Genomic DNA, 19655 nt, shown 5'->3' with positions numbered 1-19655 from the left:
AGTTAGTTTACTAAGGTTTCGCCTTTCTGAATACATTAACTATGGTGAAAGCGGCGAACTTGTTTTAACACCTGTTAAGTAGACCATAAATGTGGCAAAAACCAAACGGAATTTTCATAATTCACTCCGCAAAAGATATCAGACCGTGTTTTCGTTTAAAGACCTATATAAACTAACTTATTCCGTATGTCAGACTTGACCACTTTAATTGCCTTTTTCTGCTTTATCTGTAGTGATTTGCAAAGCCAAACATTAAAATAAAAGGATTTTCATAAACTCGAACCAGAATATAACTTTTTCTCCTAGTAGTTACTGATTACTGAGTGTTGCTGGACAAATTGCATTGAGTGAATATCATCGGTTAATTTGAATTTTAAGGTCGCCAATTTTTTCCTCTTTCAAGCCGGGACAGACAACACAAAATGGATTGATGTCTCCTTTATAATTTAATACGGCCGTCAATCATCCAACACGTACGAGCTAATATTTTAAATATTACTGTTTGCATATTGAAGATTTCTGATGAACGTAAGTATCGACTAATCGTGACCGCTGAATCCTCCATGAAGTGGAAACTAATCCACAGAGGAAAACATTACGAAATTGAAATCAACTGCTACGCACAAAGGGATGAGTGCCACTCAACTTGATTAATATGTGGTATATACTCGAACTCCACGTGGGGCCAGTATTTCATAATAGTTTTAATGAAACTAGCTGTAGTTTCAACCTCATTTGCCTTCTACACTCGAATGTCTCTAATATCACCTTAATATATTCAGCTGTAGATTTTTGATGGCGAAGGTGTCGTTTTCTCTGTTTTGGAGTTTATTCGCCGTTCTTAGCTTTTCACTGGAGATTTACATAATAACATAATCCCTCTCTGCACTGTCTTCTTATCTAAATATTGCTTTAGCATTTCCAAGTTTAGAAAAACAATATAGGAGTAAATTAAGCAAGCTGTTTTTTCACTGCACCTCAATTTTTCATTTCAGCTCGCGAATGAGTACAAATTATGAGAAAATTCCCAGTTACCGAGGAAGTTACTACCATGAATAGAATTATATTTTTGCGTCTTGAAAGTTTAATTTTAAAAGAAAGCAAAATGACGTCGTTGCGATCAAGGGCCATTAAAATATCCCTTTGTTTCACTTCCTCTAAAGCTGTATTGTTCAACTGTTGTTTTTGTCAATTCATTTTCGTCTCAATTTCATATTTCTTTCTGAGACGAAACTTGGTTTCTTGTTTTGCTTTGTTTTTTTTTTTAAGGGAACACTTTATATCACTGGCCTTGGAGACATGTAAAAATGCAATAACCATTGAAAAAATTTATCAGGTGACTTTAATTTGGTGATATGCTTTGAGCGGGTGCTTCTAGAATAACTCCGTGGCAACGCCGAATATAAAGACAACTTAAAGTGAACATTACTCAGCAATTAACAGGTCTGCGAGTTGATTGCTGTGTAGGTTTTAAGTTGTCTCACAGCATCTCCACCGCCCGCCCGGTGATTATTTATATATTTCCAGCTGATGAGATAATAACAACTTGACTCAATCGCCCAATTATCTGCATTGTCTTAATCCGGGAATCTTTATCACTCGCGACCGCAGGCCGCTTGAATAGGGGTCGTATAAAGAGATTAGTTGCGTTGTTACTGAGTATACAGAAGGGCTGACAAGACGGCTTGCGGGTTTGTCTAATTTCTAATGGCCGTTCTTCAGGTAAAGGAACTGAAACTCCTCTTGTTTTTTAACAATCCATTTTCCAAATAATCGCCGTCTATTTGCTCCCTATTTTGGTCTTGTTTACTTCTGGTTTTACAACAGGAATTATCACACAGAAAGGATATTTTATTGGTAAAGGGTCTACACAAATGGCGGTAATTTGTAGCCGTGCAGCATTCTTAACCTTTGCTTACGTCAACAAATGAATCTGAAAGTAGAATTGACGCAAGTGATCGAAGGCTGTGACGTGCTTCCAAGAGGGAAAGAAACACAATGGCTTATTTCCTTCCTGTAGCAATATCCCTCGTGAAAGCATAATTATTTCATAGCAATCACTTTGCTCAATTCTTTTCAAATATGATTTTAGAAACACCAGCCATTTGTATCGGGACAAAATACTGTAAATATTTTACTTATGACCGACGTGGTATAAATTTAGTGTCAGATTATTGCCTTTTATAATACACCGCTAATCATGTTCAGTTCCTCGAGGAATTCGATGCCATTAATAACTCGCAAGAATAACGCTGGCTTTAAAATAACTTCGAGGAAAAGTTGCAAGTTATATTGGACAAAATGGCTGGCGTTATTGAAGTTTGGCCTCTGTATCAATTACGTCGAATGGAATTGCCAAACACCAGAGAAATGATTTTAATTCTGTTTTGATTGAAGACTAACGTTTAAGAAAACAACGTATTTTACAGACGTACGGACATCAGACTGCCTGCTTTTCAACGATAAAAACACCTGTTTATTTTATAAATTTAAAAAAATTTACTCAGGAAAATCTCCCAGCCAACCGACGGGCAAGTCTTAAATGTTGTTGAATGTGCGACGATATAATTATTAAAATGATTTGTACGAATTTTCTGTTAGTCAAACAGGGAACGAAAACTCAAGCTTCAAGAACTCAACCCGTTTATCACATGCAAACTTTGCAGTGGCTATTTGATCAGGCCAACTACGATCACAGAATGTCTTCACACATGTAGGTACCAGTCAAATACACAACCCTTTGTTACACTCGCCGTAATTTGTCGGCGATAAAAACGGAATATTTTTAATTATTGCCCACCGCGTCTTGTAGTAAAATTATCGCCAAAATCCGGTATCGTGTTTTGGTAATACAAACATCGTTCACCCCTTAACTAACCTAAAACCCAGTAATATATTTCCATTTGTTGTAACTCCTCTGGTCATTGTGCTAAAAACATCTGCGCTCATTTGTTATGCAGACCATCAAACACTATTCATTTCTTTATTAGTTTAACTCGTGGAGTCGCGAGACTTTTTTCATATTCCGCTAAAATTAAATCTACAAACGTTCTGTTGATCTACGACCAACGAATTTTCGTTTTTGAATTCGCTTTTAAGTGGTATTAGCAAACTTGAGCGCACTGGTGATTTTCGAGCGCTTCTCCCTTGTCGCGTCATAATTATTCATAAGATGACACTCTTTTGACACTTTGAGATAATTTTATTAGATACAACAGTGGGTAGTGATAAGCCTGAAATATGATAACAATCTTGAAACTTATAACAAGATCAGTCACTAAAAACGTCCACTACCCGAAGCTGCTAAAAGTGCGGTCTTGTACAATGACAATCATAGGAAAATTTAAATGGCTTTCAGCCCGACCTCCAACGGCGAATGCTTTGCAAACGCACAGATGCCCTGGGACTTGGCAATTGTTCGCATTTCATTATGTATTCTGTGTAGTAGGAGATAATGAAGTACTCTAAGGGAATATACATTACAATATTAACAGATCGCCCACGGGTATCCAGCATGATAAGACGTTAAGATGAGAATATGAATTGGGAATCAGATCCCTGAGAAAGAGAATCGCATTTGGCGTGAATAATGCACCTATCAATGTAAACCCCGTGGGGGGGGAGTGCGGGCAAGGGGTGGGGATTTGACAAATTTTAAAATTTTTCGATCAAATTCCCCAGGGTGGGAAACGAAAGGTCAATCAAAAGTGTCAAAAAAGCCCCCACCCCAGGGGAAAAAATCTAAACAAACAATGCTATAATACTATATAAAACGAATAAAAGAACATTTCAAACACGTTGTTTCTACTTTTATTTACGGTTAACGGAAGCTCCATTAAATTACTCGCTGTAATTAAGTATTTTCTCTCTCCACTAGCATCTCTTATCTTGAACAACAAAATCACTCCAGGAAGATTGACCGTGCTATATAATATTAATAAAACGTAAAATGCTTTGTAACATCTGCTCAACATGTCGGAACAGGTCGGATCAGTGACCCATAAAAAATCCTCTGACTTTCATGGTGGAATTCGATTTCAATCGAGTTTTACAATCAGATGGGAACTTGAAGATAAAAACTTCCTCAAAATAGACATTATCTGTTTAGATGACAGTTTAAAGTATCGGATTATGGCGATTAAAACAAATGAAAACTTCATACCTTTCTCCAACAACGTGACTTTCAGGAAGCCTCGAGGGACGGACTTGGAAACTGCTTCTGAATTGATACCAGGCTTCTGTCGGTCAAAGTCAAATGTCCCGACCCCGGGGTCGCTTCACACGATCAAAAGCCCGACAGCGGGGATAGTCCCAGGCATCAAATCCCCTCCCCTTGCCCGCACTCCCCCCCCCCCCCACGGGGTTTACATTGATAGGTGCATAAGTTCAAAAGATTTGCGAAAAAGTAATCCAGTTTGCCTTTTACCTGGGGAATAGCGTGAGATTTTTAAAGCTGTCGTACATGGTTTACGCACGAGGAGAAGAAAAGTTGTTGCGCCGGAGGCGGGTTAAAGTAAGGGGGTCTGGGGGCATGTTCCCCCAGAAAATTCTTAAGTTTAGGGTCTCGGAAATGCCATTTCCAGCGTTTTCAGTAAATTAATACGAGGGGAAATGCAGTAGTTAGTTCTTAAGTTTACCCATCTCTAGTGTTGTCGGTAAGATACAGTGTTTACGGAAGAAAAAAGGCCAGTGACGCTATCAGAATTATGGAATAATTAAAAGATAGAGGAAATAATAACACAAACACACCTATAGTGCGAAAAATGTATCAGTCATCCCGATTCAATGGTAAAAAAAATTATTTGTCAGGAAATAATTTTATATAGCTGGGCATGGACGCACGGGGGGCGTATGTGCGTTTGTGCTTATATATTGACGCTACGCTCCTGCTTCCGTTTTACAATAAAAGAACTGTGGGGAATTGTAAACATGCTCAGCAACAACAAAGGGTCTACTTAACTTCTGGTTTCAAGTGTGTATGCTTTGAGGTAAAAAAGATATCTTCTTTTCTCCAGGAGTGGACAGCATGATTTTAAGTTTCTGAGGAGTTGCCTTTAAAATTCGATTATGGTATAGTTAGTTCATTTGAGCGATTTGAGGATTCTCTTCATTGGCGTTCCCGAACACATTTCGGACCCGAAAAGGCCGGGACTTCAAGAAGCTCCAGTCTTTTTCGGGTCTTTCGCCTGAGCCGTATTACGGATACAAAGCTGCAAGGTCTAGCTTGTTTTTCGGCTTCCACCGCTTAATTGCATTTTACTGAAACCTGATTCTCAGCAATAAAACTGACAAAAGTGCTAATTAAAGTTAAAAACGTCGCAATCGTGATCTACTCCAACGCATGTTTGTACGTTAACATCAGATTATTGGCTAAAAAAACTTGGTCGATCGGGCATTTTCCGCTAAAGAGTCGTGTGAGTTGTTATGTAACTTTTCTATGTCTTCATTTCTTGTGATCGACGTTCAGCTCTCACGTAGAAATCTTTGAATTCTACGTTTTAACGTTTACCCGATTGTGTCCAGAAACGGATCTTTTTGAAAATGTGAAATTTCGTGTTTTTTTCCATTTCGTTCTTCGCTTTCGAACCTTGGCAATAAGCCCAGCGCCCTGCTGCTGAAAAAATCAAAAGATATTCTTCAATACCTTTCTTGTACTTGAATGAACTCAAGTGTGAGCACGAAAGGTTTAGTACCAGCGCATGTCATCTAAAGCCCCAGTTACAGGGGAACAGTATCAGCTTACAAGGGACGACTCAGACCTTTTACATAAACAATGGATCAAAGTAAGGAACCGATTAAACGAGAACGAAGCGGAACGGTTAACAACTTCTGTTCGGAATTCACATTTTAATTCTTGAAAAAGGTATGAAAAATTGCCGCGGATGGTCGGACCATTTTATAGAGCTACAGTCTAACCTCTTCTTACAGACATCTCTGTATTATGGACAGTTTGTTTGGTCCCAGAAATGCCAAAAATCATACATTCCCTCCCTCTATAATACGGACACCTCTGTAAAGCGGACACTTGGTTCTATCCCTTTGGTGTCCGTACTAAAGAGGTTTGACTGTACTTTCCAAATGACCTCCGATCTGATTCATGTCGTTGGGAAAGATTTCGATTCCAAATTTCCGAGTGAAACGAAAACTCATTCAGTCAAACTCCACGCAAATTCACGCAGACCCAAAGACGAATTTTAGTAAAAAAATCCATCTGCGCACTGGATTACAATCAACAGGTTATGGCCCGAGATTCTTTTGGATTTCGTGCTTAAATCCCATTTACCCGATTGACGGCACCCTGAGTCTTTTCCCGCATAGGTCGACTAACGGCCACTTTTTTTTTCGCAGTGGATATTCAGTCTTGTCAGTTTACAACGGCCACCTGACCCTTTCTCAATGCCATTGCAGAGAGGGTCTCCTGTGTCAGGTTACGCCAGAGAACGTCAAAGCGGAAGATTTAGATCGCAAATATTCGCGTTAAACTTTTCAGATAGATCATAATTTTTTATCATTTTTTACCCCTCTGCCACAGCCTTCATATCAAATAGAAATACAACACTTATATGCAATTCCGCGCTGTAGTATTAGGAGAAGTTAATGAAGACGTCGACCGCCCACCCAGAGGGGTACTCAACAAATAACAATTATTCACCGAAGTGGAGGTGGCTAGTCCTGGATATTTACCGAACTGCGAAGCAGTGAGGTAAATATCCACGACTAGCCACCGACACTGAGGTGAATAATTGTTTTAGTATATACTAAAACAGTGAGATAATTGAGCACAAAAACGACGATTTTTAACTCAAATACTGTTGCCAACGATTACAATTTTGGCGCGTAATGACCGGGCGGCCGCGGCCGTCGCTTTTTCTTGCCGGCAACTAAAACTTTTAAAGGCATTTGTTTAGCTCTTGCGGGGAAATTTCTTCAAAAGGAGTTGTGAATTCTTTTTGTATTTAAAATCATTCTATAAAAAAAGATTATTAAATTTAGTTTTAAGCTTATTTATGAACAACTCAACTAAACTGAATAAAGTAAGCAAGACTTAAGCTTCATTTGCATTTGTAAACAAAAAACTTTTTCACCGGTTTTATCGATAAATTCGTGTCAAAAAGACAAAGCTTTACCTGTTAAAACTTCCAATCCGAACTTCGTCACCTTCTTCGTGTATTTCGGAAACAGCTTGCTTGGTTAGTTGTGAAATTTCTTTGTTTGTTTACGGCAGCAAACCTGGAAGGCATTTTGCTTGCAACTTACACGAGTTTGGCGTCGCTCGCTCCGAGGAACTGGAGGTGAATCAGTGAATAGTGCAGGATATTCACTGATTGAGTAGCCAATCAGAGCGCGCGGAAAACACTATCCACTGTTTTAGTATATACTAAATGTTTATATGGGGAGGTTCCGCCCCGAGGTCCATACCTAATTACATACCTTTTTCACGAGAAAAGTACCCCTTTCGTACACCTTCTATGGACAAATGGAACCCCTTTACATAACTTGTTTAGAACTTTGCATCCCTTTTAACTCCTGAAAATGCACAGTCTTTTAAATAGGAATCAATCACAAAAATAGAACGTTTTCTCGACTTTATAAAGCCATGAAATTCATCTGTTAGCCCTTTGGGCCTTTTTACAGACCTAAATGACAGATTTCCCTACGCTTCTATATACTTCAACTAGTGAATTCTCTACCCTTTTATATACCTGAAGCCTGAAAAAGATACGCCTTTCCGGAGGAGCCTCCGCGTATAGGTCGTCATAGGGAGCACCCCTTCCGAGACTGGATCTTGGGTGACGCGTTCTCTAGTGTAAAGTCAACTCAACCCTGACTCTACTTACTTACGTCGGTGCTACTTGCGCGGCACGCTAATAGCATTATGGTCGTTTCCGCTTAGTTTGCAGGTCCTGTATTGTGAAACACTTGCAAGACAGTGACGACAACCAATGTCCAATTTGTGCAATTCTTATTCACGAGACTAACCCGTTTGACATGCTCAGGTATTTATCATCAGAAATCTTCTACTCTTTGTGTTAGGGCTAGGGTCAGGGTTTAGGGTCAGAGGGTTAGGGTTAGGGTTGGGGCTAGGATTTAGGGTTAGGGTTAGGGTTTAGGGTTAAGGGTTAGGGTAAGGGTTAGGGTTAGGGGTTAGGGGCTAGGGTTAGGGTTTAGGGTTAGAGGGTTAGGGTTAGGGTTAGGGTTAGGGTTAGGGTTAGGGTTAGGTTTAGGGGTTGTCTCGGGCAGACAAATAATGACAGTAAGAGAAACCAAAGACAAATCAAAAATGAAATTATAAAAAAAAAATTCCAGGAAGGTAACGATACCCTATTAATTTTACACCTCACATAATGTTGGCTAGCATTTTGGCTAAAGTCAGATCATTCCAGAATCGTATTTTGTTGGGTCTATGGTAAGGAAGAGCTGAAATCGTTGGGCACCCAACGAGAATATAGTTCAAAACCACTTAAACATAGCATTGTTAAACGTATTTTAGTATTTAAACGGTAGATTTAGGCATGTTTTTATTCGCTAAAAATTTTTCATCTGTTCGGATTTCCTAGCTGAAAGTCTAGTGATCCGAAAACTAAAGGGATCAAAACTTACCTTTTCGAAAATTTCAGCCAGAAAAAAAGGCTCCCAAAAATTCTAGGTGAACTTTTTAGGGTAAAAATCCGTTAAAAATCAGCAATTATACCATTTTTTAGATGTTCGAAAATCCTAGGAGAGGCAGGCAAGCAAGAAATTTTGCAAAAAATGTTCTGAAAATTCTAGATCTCAAATCGTCTTCCAAACAGATATTTTCCGAAAAACTGACGTTGGGTGCCCCTGTTCTCTCCGTTACAGAAATCGCGCCGAAATCACCGTTGTTATGTTTGAACAGAAGCCCTATCGAGTATGGTTTTCGTGCATGCGCAAACGCTATGCGATATAGTGTGAACTAAAAGAGAATAATCTCTTGGTGTGAACATAGCCTAATTTTTCATTTTTGATTTGTCTTTGGATTTGGTAATCTATGGCAACTAAAGTTTGAATCAGTGGAACATGGCCCACTTAGCAGGTGCGGGGTTTTTAAGGGAAGAGAAAAATTTCGATGAACAAACTGGCGCCTGCCACGCAGGCTAAAAGAGACATTTCATACTAAAAATACGCGTTTTGCAAATTACGCAAAACTAAATTCAAATATATCTTACTCTACTTCAAGTTATCTAGCTCGGTTCTGGCGTCATAGCGCAACGTGCTTGAAGGACAGCAACTTTCATAATAATATTGATTGTACTCATAGTAGTTTTCTTAAGTTAATCGTTTGTATTTTTTAACAGGTCGGACCAAACCTTGGAGGATGTAATTTACAAACTTGTTCCCAACCTGCAAGAAAGTAATGATAGAATTTTTAACCTTGCATTGTCGAGCTAGTTAACACTAATGGAAGCGTCATGAATAGTCGTCTTTGAGTTCTATTAAATCCAGAAACGAATTGGAGTGTAAAAATCTTTAAGAGAGTCTGTTACGATACGGATAGGATGCGATGTCAAAACGAGCGGAAGTTATTTTTCTCCTTTCGATCACGACATTGCTTCTGATAAATATACTTTGTGAAAACTCAAATTCACGCAAGTGGAAAAAAATGCTAATCGGGAAAACAGCTCGACTCATTGACGGATGCTCTTCTCGAAATTCCGTTTAGATTAAATGGGTTTTATCCCTTATGCTAATCAGCTTCTTAATCTGCTAACTTTTGAATGAACTTTTCTGAGTTTCTTACAATAGAATCATTTCTTGCCGGATAAATCCATAGATCCATTCAGCCGCGATTAAGCTCTGAGTTTCATAAAAAAGCGCCTCCCTTTGAAAAGGATGGTTTCTGTAAGGTGCTGTTGATTTTTAATGGCTTACGGTCAAGCACTGCAAAGTTTGGCAACGACAAAGAACATTTTTTTTTTGACCCCATACTTACGTCCAGGATTGCCAGTATCTAGGCGAGTGTGTAAACCAGTACAATGCGTTTGCCACTTCGATCCCACGGGGCGGGGAACGCTCATCGGTCGGAAACTAAGGATTAAATCTCTAATACGAGACCAATCTCAGAGTGGCTAAGGCTTTATTTGACCCTTAAGAGAGACCATACTCCAACAAAGTATGATGGTGTTTGCTGCTTTTTTTTTCCGGTGGATATTTTTTTACGCACACTCAGTCTTCTAATATTTACCTTCAAGTAACGCGCATTCCCTTTCCTTTTCATCTGGAGGTGCTCCTCGTTCGGTTGACACTAGAAGGGCCGTAATAGAATAGAGACTCTTGTTCTTGGGCCATCGTAGTTTGATCAAAAATAAAACCCAAATAGCGGTGATAAACATTGTGAGTCTCGACATTTTTATAAACTTGACGTTTTGTATGCTATTCAACATACTTTTTACATTTTCTCCTCGGTCAAGGCACGCTATTAATAGTAAACCCTTTAAGACGATAGATTTTTAGTGAAAAGTTTTGACTCACGTACCCTTCTCCAAAAAGGAAGCTAAAGGATGGATATTTGAATAAGGTGTTTCTTTATTTATTTGTTCCAGATGAGCAGAAGCGGGAGATACACTTCCATGAAGAACACAAATCAGATGAAGAAAAGGAAACAAACGAGGAAAATAAAGAAAACAACGCGGCAAGTATGTTGAGCGAGCCTCTGTTCATTTGGATAAATTTTTGTGATGATAGATTTTGTATTCTGTAAAAATTTTCAATAAATGATGAGCAAAATTGTAAAATATATAAATTTTTTGTCCAACAATGAGAAAGACAGAACTTTGAAGACGCTATTCTCACTATGTAATCTCATCTCTAGTTCCAGATTCAACCACGGACGAGCCCGCGGGCAAAAGAGTGAAACTGTCAGCCGATGATTACGACAGCAAAGAAAACTTTCACCGCGATGACCCACAAATTGGCGTGTGCCTGGAATGTTTGAAGTGAGTTAATTCTTATTATTATTGAATGATTACAACAAGACACCGACAAGTAAATCAAGACAGAAACCCGTCTTCTAATTTTCGTCAGTTATTATAACGGTCGATGCATTCGACGAGGGAGAACGCGTTTTTATCTTGCAGGCAGAAGAAATTGACATCAGAGACATTTTTGGGGACTGTCATTTATTATTCGGGCTCTTCCCTATCCTCTTCACAGGGGAATTTTCGGCCAGTAAACGGTTAACTACTTTGATACGGTGGGAAAACTGGTTATTCTGCAACTGCCTCCGTCGAACACACGTCCTTAACGCGCTTAGGTTATGTTTACACTATACCGGATACTTTTACGCCGGCACGAAAAGCAGACCGGATATGGTTTCTGTTCACACGTATGAAGAGAGATTTTGGCGTGATTTTTGTGACAGGAGCGAGGCCGCGCCGCGCCGATCTCTAAAGTGGAGACTCACATATCGCATAAGGGTTCACACTGCATCTGATAGCTTTTCCTGTGGGCCTATCCGGCCGTATAGTGTGAATTTAGCTTTTATTATAGCTTCCCGTGCCTCGGTAGCTCTTTTATATGCAATCATTCAAATACGGAGGGGACAATACTATATAAATAAACTCTTCATATGTAGACGCGAGAGTCCGCCTGCTTAATTTAATGATCCTCAAAGAGGTCGATCTGCCAGCTTATTCCCTGCTGATTTGCCAGAAACAGCTTCATACTGAAGCCATTAACAAAAATAATATATAGATCTAGCCAGAGCTAAAAGGGAAGCTCCCTTTTATGCATTTACAGTTTATTTTAGACAATTAACTTGGAACCGTTGCAATGAAATCCACAGATATATATATTTAACTTTAGGGGAGGCCATATGACTTTTGAAGACTAGCTGAAAAACATAAACTTGACCTTGCGATCAATAACAAGGTAATATTAAATGGTCGACAGAAAACCTAAAAAAAACACGTCGCCTCGATAAATTGGCACCTGAGCCCGCGTTACGGTCATGTGATTCTGGTCAGCAGATACCCTGTTTTGACAGCTGTCAATTGACCATATTATGGATGTTTATTATCAAGTTAAACACAGGTTACAGACTCCCATACCAGATAGAAAATGTGACATTTCGCACTTGTGGTGCTGACTGACGGACGGACGCACGGGGGGACGGTCACCTGGCTACCAAAATTTCTCGGATACATAGATAGCCAAATTTTCGTATCCATGGTGCTCCGCTGCGCGCCGAGAGCTTCGTTTTAAGATAGCGGTGAGGAGACGTGGTTTATAAAGGAAGTGAACCACGTGTATCAATTCCACCTCGTTCTGTTTCAGTGACAACTCACTCCAAGATCCACCTGTGAGAGAACTGGTTCGGAAATACATTCGCTGTTCGTCGCGGCTGACAATAGCGCAGGTCAAGAAATTTTTGAAAGTCAAGCTTGATCTTAAAACAGCGGACCAGGTAAATAAATAAACACAGTTAACTTCGCAATTCATTTCAATTAAAACTTATTACTGTAAGTGACAGAGAAGTTTCCGCTGTTCCGACGTTTAGTATTGTAAAGAGATTTTCTTCAAAACCAATAAATGTTTGAAAGTTACGCAGAGCTTTCGGAAACCGCCATCCAGACCCCTTCATCTGTGACGTTTGCTGTTATTCGCAGCCTCGTTTTGATTAGGTTGCTTAACTTTCAAGAACTTGTTGTTGTTGAAGAATGTTTCTTATCATTATTGTTATGTAGTTGAGATTTGAAAGTAATTCTCTAATTGTGTTGGCTTTGTCTCTCTATGATAGGACAGAAGCAAATCATAACATTGGCAGCTGATTCAAAAAATAAAATAAAATAAACAAAATAAAATAAAATAAAGTTCCAGCATTGCAACTGTCGCTTGCGCGAATAGCAAGTGTAATGTTTGGGTGGTGAATTGTACTCCGCTGGGACTCTATAACCATTATACTATACCTCACTCACGTACAGTTACAATTTTGGACACCATTTTAATACTGAAACCCAAATCTATATCCCCCGAGACTATTCTTCGCTTTGTATGTCATCTAACCCTCAAGGGAATATGACGTTATATTCTCACACCTCTGCATATTCCTTCTGTAAGTAATTGACCCCTAATTCTCAGCCAAAACTCACCGCTCTCTTTACTACCTCAGACTACACTATCAAAACCTGCCACGTCTTTTTCAGGAGCAAATGAATTATGAATGAGACCCTCGCCCTAACTGAGTGTGTTAATGAGGGATTAAATTTGAGGTTGATTGTAATTGACTGGAAAGGTTACCTTTTATTATTTCCTAACTTTTTAAAAGAGAATATTTGTCGCGTTTAGGTACTTTTTGATACAGCCCTATTCTCTCTTTTAAGGTTGAGGTGATGTGCAACGGTGAAATTATGGGTAAAGATCACACGCTGGAGTTCGTATACATGACAAGATGGCGGATAAAGGTAGATAAAGATGAGGTTCTTAATATGAAGAGTTTCGGCTTGTAATCTTTCTGGTAAAAAAAGGCTATCAATGATAGTGTCTTTTGAACATAATGTATCTCACAGGGTAGTACAGTCTAACCTGCATGCGGATCAGTCGGGGGAAGTTTGCCCTTGGATATTGGAGCTCACTGGAAGGGTTAATGTACCTTTACTCTCAAGTTGACTCAATGGCATCTATTGATTCCAGCCATGTGCATGAATGGGGCACCATAAAGTTCATAAAGCTCAGCTTACTTTTATTTACGTATACTGATGCGAATCTTGATCTAAACAAGTATTTGTCATCAGATATTCCATTTTTAATTAATTATTTAAAAATAATTTCCATTTGCTATTAACCATTTTTTTCCTTTTCAGGAAGGATCCGTACTTACGCTTCAGTACAGACCACGAATGGATTTTTTCTGAGGCTTATCTCATGAGGTCTGCTCATCGTAGGTGCCATACAGTAGGCCAAACCGAAATGGTCCGAGGATTGTCAGTGCCACTCCCACGTCATATCCAGCCAAACAGGGAGACCTTTTGCAGATATCAAATAAATTCATGGTATAAATTAATTTTATGATACGATATGTAGTATATTTATTAAGAAAGACACACAGAGAGATAATTGTACATTAAAAGTCATGGTTAGCTATAAAAAGGACAGATATTTAATTGTAAAAAGTAAGCTTGGAGTATTTTGCCCACGTGTTTTTCGTGAGTTACGCATTGAAATCTAAATTAAACCATTTAATATAATACTGACATAAAAACATTTAACAGAAACAACGGAAAAAAAGTGGAGAAAAACTTTATGTGTAAGGAAAAGTAAACAAGAGTGAACGGATAATACAATGTTTGGAATAAAAATTCAGTTCTAATTGTTCGCGTATGACTGAAGTTAATCAAGAGTGAGTTAATACAAGTCAATTTTGAGTTAGTTTTCCTTTTAACTTTTTGTGGCCAAGCGACATTTTAAAATCCAAAAATACCGTAAAATTCCGAAAATGAGCCCCTCCATGTAGAAGCCCCTCCAAATATAAGCTCCCCAATCGGGTAACGCAAAAAACCCTCCGTTAAATCGCCCCTCCAAATATAAGCCCCTCCGGGGGTTTGTACTTGGAAAATTCCCCTCAAATACAAAGTAAAACAAAGCAAAAACCGCAAATTTACTTCCAACTATAACGTTAGCCCAATCGATTTTGAAACGCAAATTTCCCCCCGTAGATAAGCCCCTCCGAATAGTAGCCCCTCCAAAAATAAACCCCTCAAAAAAGGCCTTTGAAAAATATAAGCCCGGGGGCTTATTTTCGGAATTTTACGGTATCCGTTTTCGTTTACGCGATAAACGCTCTTTTTGTATGTAGCAACATCGATTTTTTACAAAGATGTCCTTGACTTAGGTGCTGCAATATTTTAATAAAAGATGATGCATATAAAACTGAACTATTCTTCACATCATATTGCTATAGGTCTTTGTATTTACACTGACAATTTAAAGGATCTGTTTTAGCTCTGTTGGCTCGGAATTTGGGGCCTTTTCGGTTATGATGGAAGTACAACACGTCATCGTTAATTACAGCCCGCAAAATTTTCTAGGACTAAAAGGAGGTTCAAAATAGACTAAAATTGTTGGTTGAGAGGGCTGTTTTGGTTGAAATTGTGGAGAAATGGCTGTAAGGAGAATAAATCCGACTCTTGTTTTTAAGGGCTAACCAGATTCCGGTGTTCCCCTTCAGTTGGACTTGGTACCTACGAGTGAAGTGTAGACTGTTCTCAGTCCCCTATTTTCCCGTGAGATTGTCGAGATCGAGCGCTCACCGTTGGGCAGCCATTTTGTAATTGGTTTCAAATGTATCGAGGGGCCGTGGAGGCGGGCATCGGGGTTTAAGACGGTGGGAAAAGGGAGGCAAGAAAAAACGTCCCCTAAGTAAACTTCCCCTAAATAGATGAGATGGTCATCTTCAAGCTAGACTCGGTCAACATGGCCGTCTGTAGCGCCCATTCTCGAAAATCTTACCGAAATAGAGGAACGTAAACAGTCTAAGTGAAGTCCTGTATGGGAACTTTTCACACGTACTACTCAACAAGAGGAATGAAATGGTCTTTTGACTTAACTATAGCCTGAGTTTAGTCTTAACATGTTACGATGAGTAAAGAATCTCTTTTAAGTGTTCTTGGGGCCCAAAAAGTTGATTGTTTGTTCTTTTGTGGAAGGTTGATTAAAATTCCCCCTCCTTGCACCAAAAGAACGACTGGAAACGCACCAGATGTTATTAATAACATGTCCGCTAAAAGTCAGTAAACCAGACGTAGTTAGTCGGTAAACCAATAATCGATAATAATAGATAGTAATCGATATCAATTATCGATGAATATCGATTTCCAATTGAAATCAATAATGATTGATTTATTGATTGTTATCGATTACTATCGACCATTAGCGGAAAAGGCTTTTTCCGTGCGGTATTATTGAGTCATTCCGTCGTGGGATTATGCAGTTCTTTCTTAAATTGATAAAATACTAACAGAAAAAACCACTGACAGGAACAAATTGCTCTTTGTTTCGATTTTTAGCTTAAGCACAGTTCATAACAAGGAAAGAAATTGCTGCGAAAGTGGCAAAAAATAACTCAATGTCGCTGTAGTAACTCCATAAGCATGGAGCCTACCAAGTACGATTTCTTATGCTGCTTATGCCAAAAGATGGCAGCGATCTGGAGGAGTCAACGCCCGTGTATATAACGAAATGAATTGGATTCCAGTGTCCTCGAGATTGCAAGGAAAGAAATGCAAGATAAAGTCGATGGCGCAGGATTGGATGGACATGTAAAGATCTATTAAAACAAACCAGGAAACGAAAGAAACAAACAATAAAAAAATGGAATGAGATGAAGACCGCACCCAGAGCGGTTGATGACGTCATAAATAAAACGTGTTAAGCTTTAGCCGGTCTCATGGGTGTTGCTTGCCAAATAGCCAAATATGTTCAGAATATTCACTTCAAGCTTATTGCTTGTTATCGATCACTATAGATGTTATAGATTTTTGATAATCGATAATAATCGATAGTATTTTTACTGTGACCTCGATTTCTATCGATTCCCAATATCAATCGATAGCAATCGGCGGATTAAATCGATTGATATCATTGATATCGATTGACTTCCGATATCGATTTCTATCGATTAACTACGTCTGGAGTAAACAACGGTCCAAAAAGAGGTTCTTAAATAGTTTAGTCTGCTATAACCAGTACCGCAAAGTATAAAATACAACTGATAAAATGAAACATTTGAGACAACAGTGTAGGTTGAACTATAAAAAAACCTTTTCACCCTGATACACTCAATGGAGGTCGGGTCTAAAGTTCAAGTCACATTCCACAGGTTGAGTACAGATCACTGCTCCATCGATAAATTATCAAACCTCGAAGATTCCCCTCGATCTATTAGAGCATTTTGTTAAGGGATCAGGGCTAGGAGACACTTTTAATGCTATTGATTTATCTGTATCATGGTGACCTGTACTCTGGTTGACCTGTGGAAAAGTAAGCTGTATTTTAGACCCGCCGTTTGTTTCAAGAACCAATGCGCTTCTGGTTGGTACATTAATATCAATAGGTGAAGTCATCTTGAGTATCGCTATATTAACATATAGGTGGATTCATTTGCAACATTCGGATTTTTAGGCTTAAAAACAATAAAAAATTCCAGCAGGCAAATGCGACAGCTATGCGCGTATGTTGCAAATGAATTCACTCTATGTTTCAACCCCAAAGCCCTTTATGCCAAAGTCCATTTTAGCCTACTCTGGGAATCATTGAACCTTCTGGGTTAACAATTTGGGCACGGATTTCTGTTACTTGAGGACTGATACCGGATGCACCACTATCGGGGAACTCAGAACGGCAATGCTAGACAAGGGTGACCGTCGATGGAAAATCCATGTTGTCGAAGCTAGCGCTCGACCAAAACTAAGTACTTTTTGTCTGCTTTTTTTTATATTTTCAAGCAACAACAATTGGTCGTTTCATTTTTGGACTATTTGTCTACATTCACCATTATCCTTGCTAAACTTTAGAAACACGATGCTGAAATAAATCATACAAGGACCACCAAATTGTTTGGCACCTTTAATTCCATATCATGTGGATATTGACTGTCCATTATACAAATAATTGAACACTACATGCGTATTGATGTAGACGGAAAAGCCTCCCAAGCGACTCGCTGCATTCACATGACTATTATTTTGTTTTGCTTAAAACCGGAACTTCTCTTAGGTAGTTCACCATTTAACTTAACAACCGTGCTTTAATTTATGACAGTTGACGGAGGTCACATCAATTCATCCTGATAAACAGGCTCCTCTCGAGGTTGGTCTCTTTGATCTGCAGCTTCAGCGTTTTCATATTCGCTTTCAGCAGCTGTATCCCGTCTGGCATCCCAGCCTGATCCTGAAGCGTCCCCGCTTGACCCTGGAGATTCTTTGCTTGGATCTGCAGTATTCTCACCTCGATCTTCCACTTCCTGGCTTTTATCTTGATTGTCTGATTTGTGTTGAGCAGCACTTTGAGCACTGCCTCCCTGAACAGCGTCTCTGCTGGGCAATGTCCACACCGTTCTTCGAGACCCTTTGTTTCCGTTGTAACAATTGCAGTAAGATCCAGCGACTTGCCAGCCACATCCATGCCATCCCCAGTATTCATTGTAGTTTGCAACTGCAGAGATCTTTCTGCCACACGTGTCTTGTTTGACTGTTTCGTACTTAACGCACGATGGCCCGTAACATGAACACCATACTGGCTTGTAATGGCAGTCGTTGGAGCTGTGGCATCCCTCCGCAGCAAGAGTGCACTCAAATTCCGGGGATTCCTTGGTGGATTCTTTGCTGTAGTCGAACTTTTGTATGGATACTCCCCCACTTTCTTCGAAGGAGCAACCATAATTTAAGAAGCCGAGATAGTAGTACTGCAAGTTTACAGCCCTGATGTAGTTGTCTGATCCGAATGCAAACCGGTCTTGCACTAGGTTCCATATTGATTTGAAGGTGTGTTGGACGCCTTCGTTCGAATCTTTAGCTTCGTTTAAAAATTGTTCTATCAGTTCTTTCGTCCTACTTGTCCTGAGGGCACTGCGGGTATTTACTGTTCCTCCTCTGATGATAAGCTTATCTTCTGTGTTCATATGTGTTGCCTTGGATATTTCAGTTTTGCTGACATTTGCGCAAGCTTTGACGCCAACCTTCCCAACAGTTGTGGGACCTGCGAATGAGACACAACTTTTCACTTGAAAATCTCTCTCACTGTAGGAATTAGAACTCTTCGCGAAGGTTGTCTGTTTTATACTTGCTCCGCGGTTGACAGACGTTATGACATGGGAGCCGTATTTATCCAAGAATATATCGTAATCCTTCCAGGAATTTCGTAGCCAGGGTTTCTCGAATTTTACTGGCAATAGTTCGAAGTCGGTGATGAAATATTGGGTCAATTTAGCAGTTTCATCCAGACAGTCTTTCTTCACCAAGATCTTTTCTGTCAATGCGCGAATGTTTAAAGAAACTCCACTCACCGTGGATTCTTTCGAATCTACTTCTTCCGCGACACTGCTGAGGGTAAAACCCAGAGAAAAACTTGATTCCAGCGAGGCGTCTAAGCCAGTTCCAACGGCCACTTTAGTGTAGAAAGCTTGGGTGTTTGCGTAGTAGTCAAAGATGCTGCCGGTATAACCTATTGTTTTCTTTATAAAGCAGGTTTCAGGCAAAGGCTGAAAGACGCTGGCCTCAGCTTCTTGGAAGTCGCCGAGTAAGTCGGTCTTCCGAATATTAATTGCCTTTCCTAGTTCGTCTGTGACCATATATTTTACGGTTTTCCCGGAAGTGACTGTCAGGAAAATGAATAACATGAACGAGATACACTTGACTCCAGGCATTTCCTTTTTGCTTCCAATGATAAGTCAGCCTGTTGAAAAATAGTTTAGTACGCTTATACGTAATTAACAACGGGTGATACCGTACCGTACCCTACCCGTAAAGACGCTAAATTTGAAATAAGTGTCCCTCTCCCTTCAAGTCCAGCCTTTTTTTCTTTACGACTAAACACATAATTATGTTAGTTTTTAAAACATCGATACATTCTTCCAACAAGCAAACATAATTTAAGAAACGTCTTTAAAGCCTACCACACTCAAGAGCGTATCCTCTCAAGGC

The 19655-nt window shown here is 39.4% G+C and overlaps 2 protein-coding genes across 2 annotated transcripts; one reads left to right on the top strand and one right to left on the bottom strand.

The window, feature by feature from the left end:
• The first annotated feature begins 1608 nt into the window (after positions 1 to 1608).
• Positions 1609 to 14891, top strand: LOC140935683 (polycomb group RING finger protein 5-A-like). Its single transcript, XM_073385251.1, has 9 exons — positions 1609 to 1722; positions 2602 to 2713; positions 7895 to 7997; positions 9318 to 9373; positions 10563 to 10655; positions 10832 to 10955; positions 12295 to 12424; positions 13341 to 13421; positions 13821 to 14891. Exons 1-9 carry the CDS (start codon positions 1708 to 1710, stop codon positions 13869 to 13871), a joined length of 765 nt encoding a protein of 254 aa, XP_073241352.1. The 5' UTR covers positions 1609 to 1707; the 3' UTR covers positions 13872 to 14891.
• A 2713-nt stretch (positions 14892 to 17604) lies between these two features.
• On the bottom strand, positions 17605 to 19409 carry LOC140935096 (DELTA-alicitoxin-Pse2b-like). Its single transcript, XM_073384631.1, has one exon. The coding sequence runs from the start codon at positions 19376 to 19378 to the stop codon at positions 17786 to 17788; it is 1593 nt and encodes a 530-aa protein (XP_073240732.1). The 5' UTR covers positions 19379 to 19409; the 3' UTR covers positions 17605 to 17785.
• Between the last annotated feature and the right edge of the window lie 246 nt (positions 19410 to 19655).

Source organism: Porites lutea, chromosome 4, assembly GCF_958299795.1.
Source record: "Porites lutea chromosome 4, jaPorLute2.1, whole genome shotgun sequence".
NCBI lineage: Eukaryota > Metazoa > Cnidaria > Anthozoa > Scleractinia > Poritidae > Porites > Porites lutea.
The sequence above is the reverse complement of the archived record's forward strand: the minus strand, read 5'-3'. Positions and strand labels throughout refer to the sequence as shown.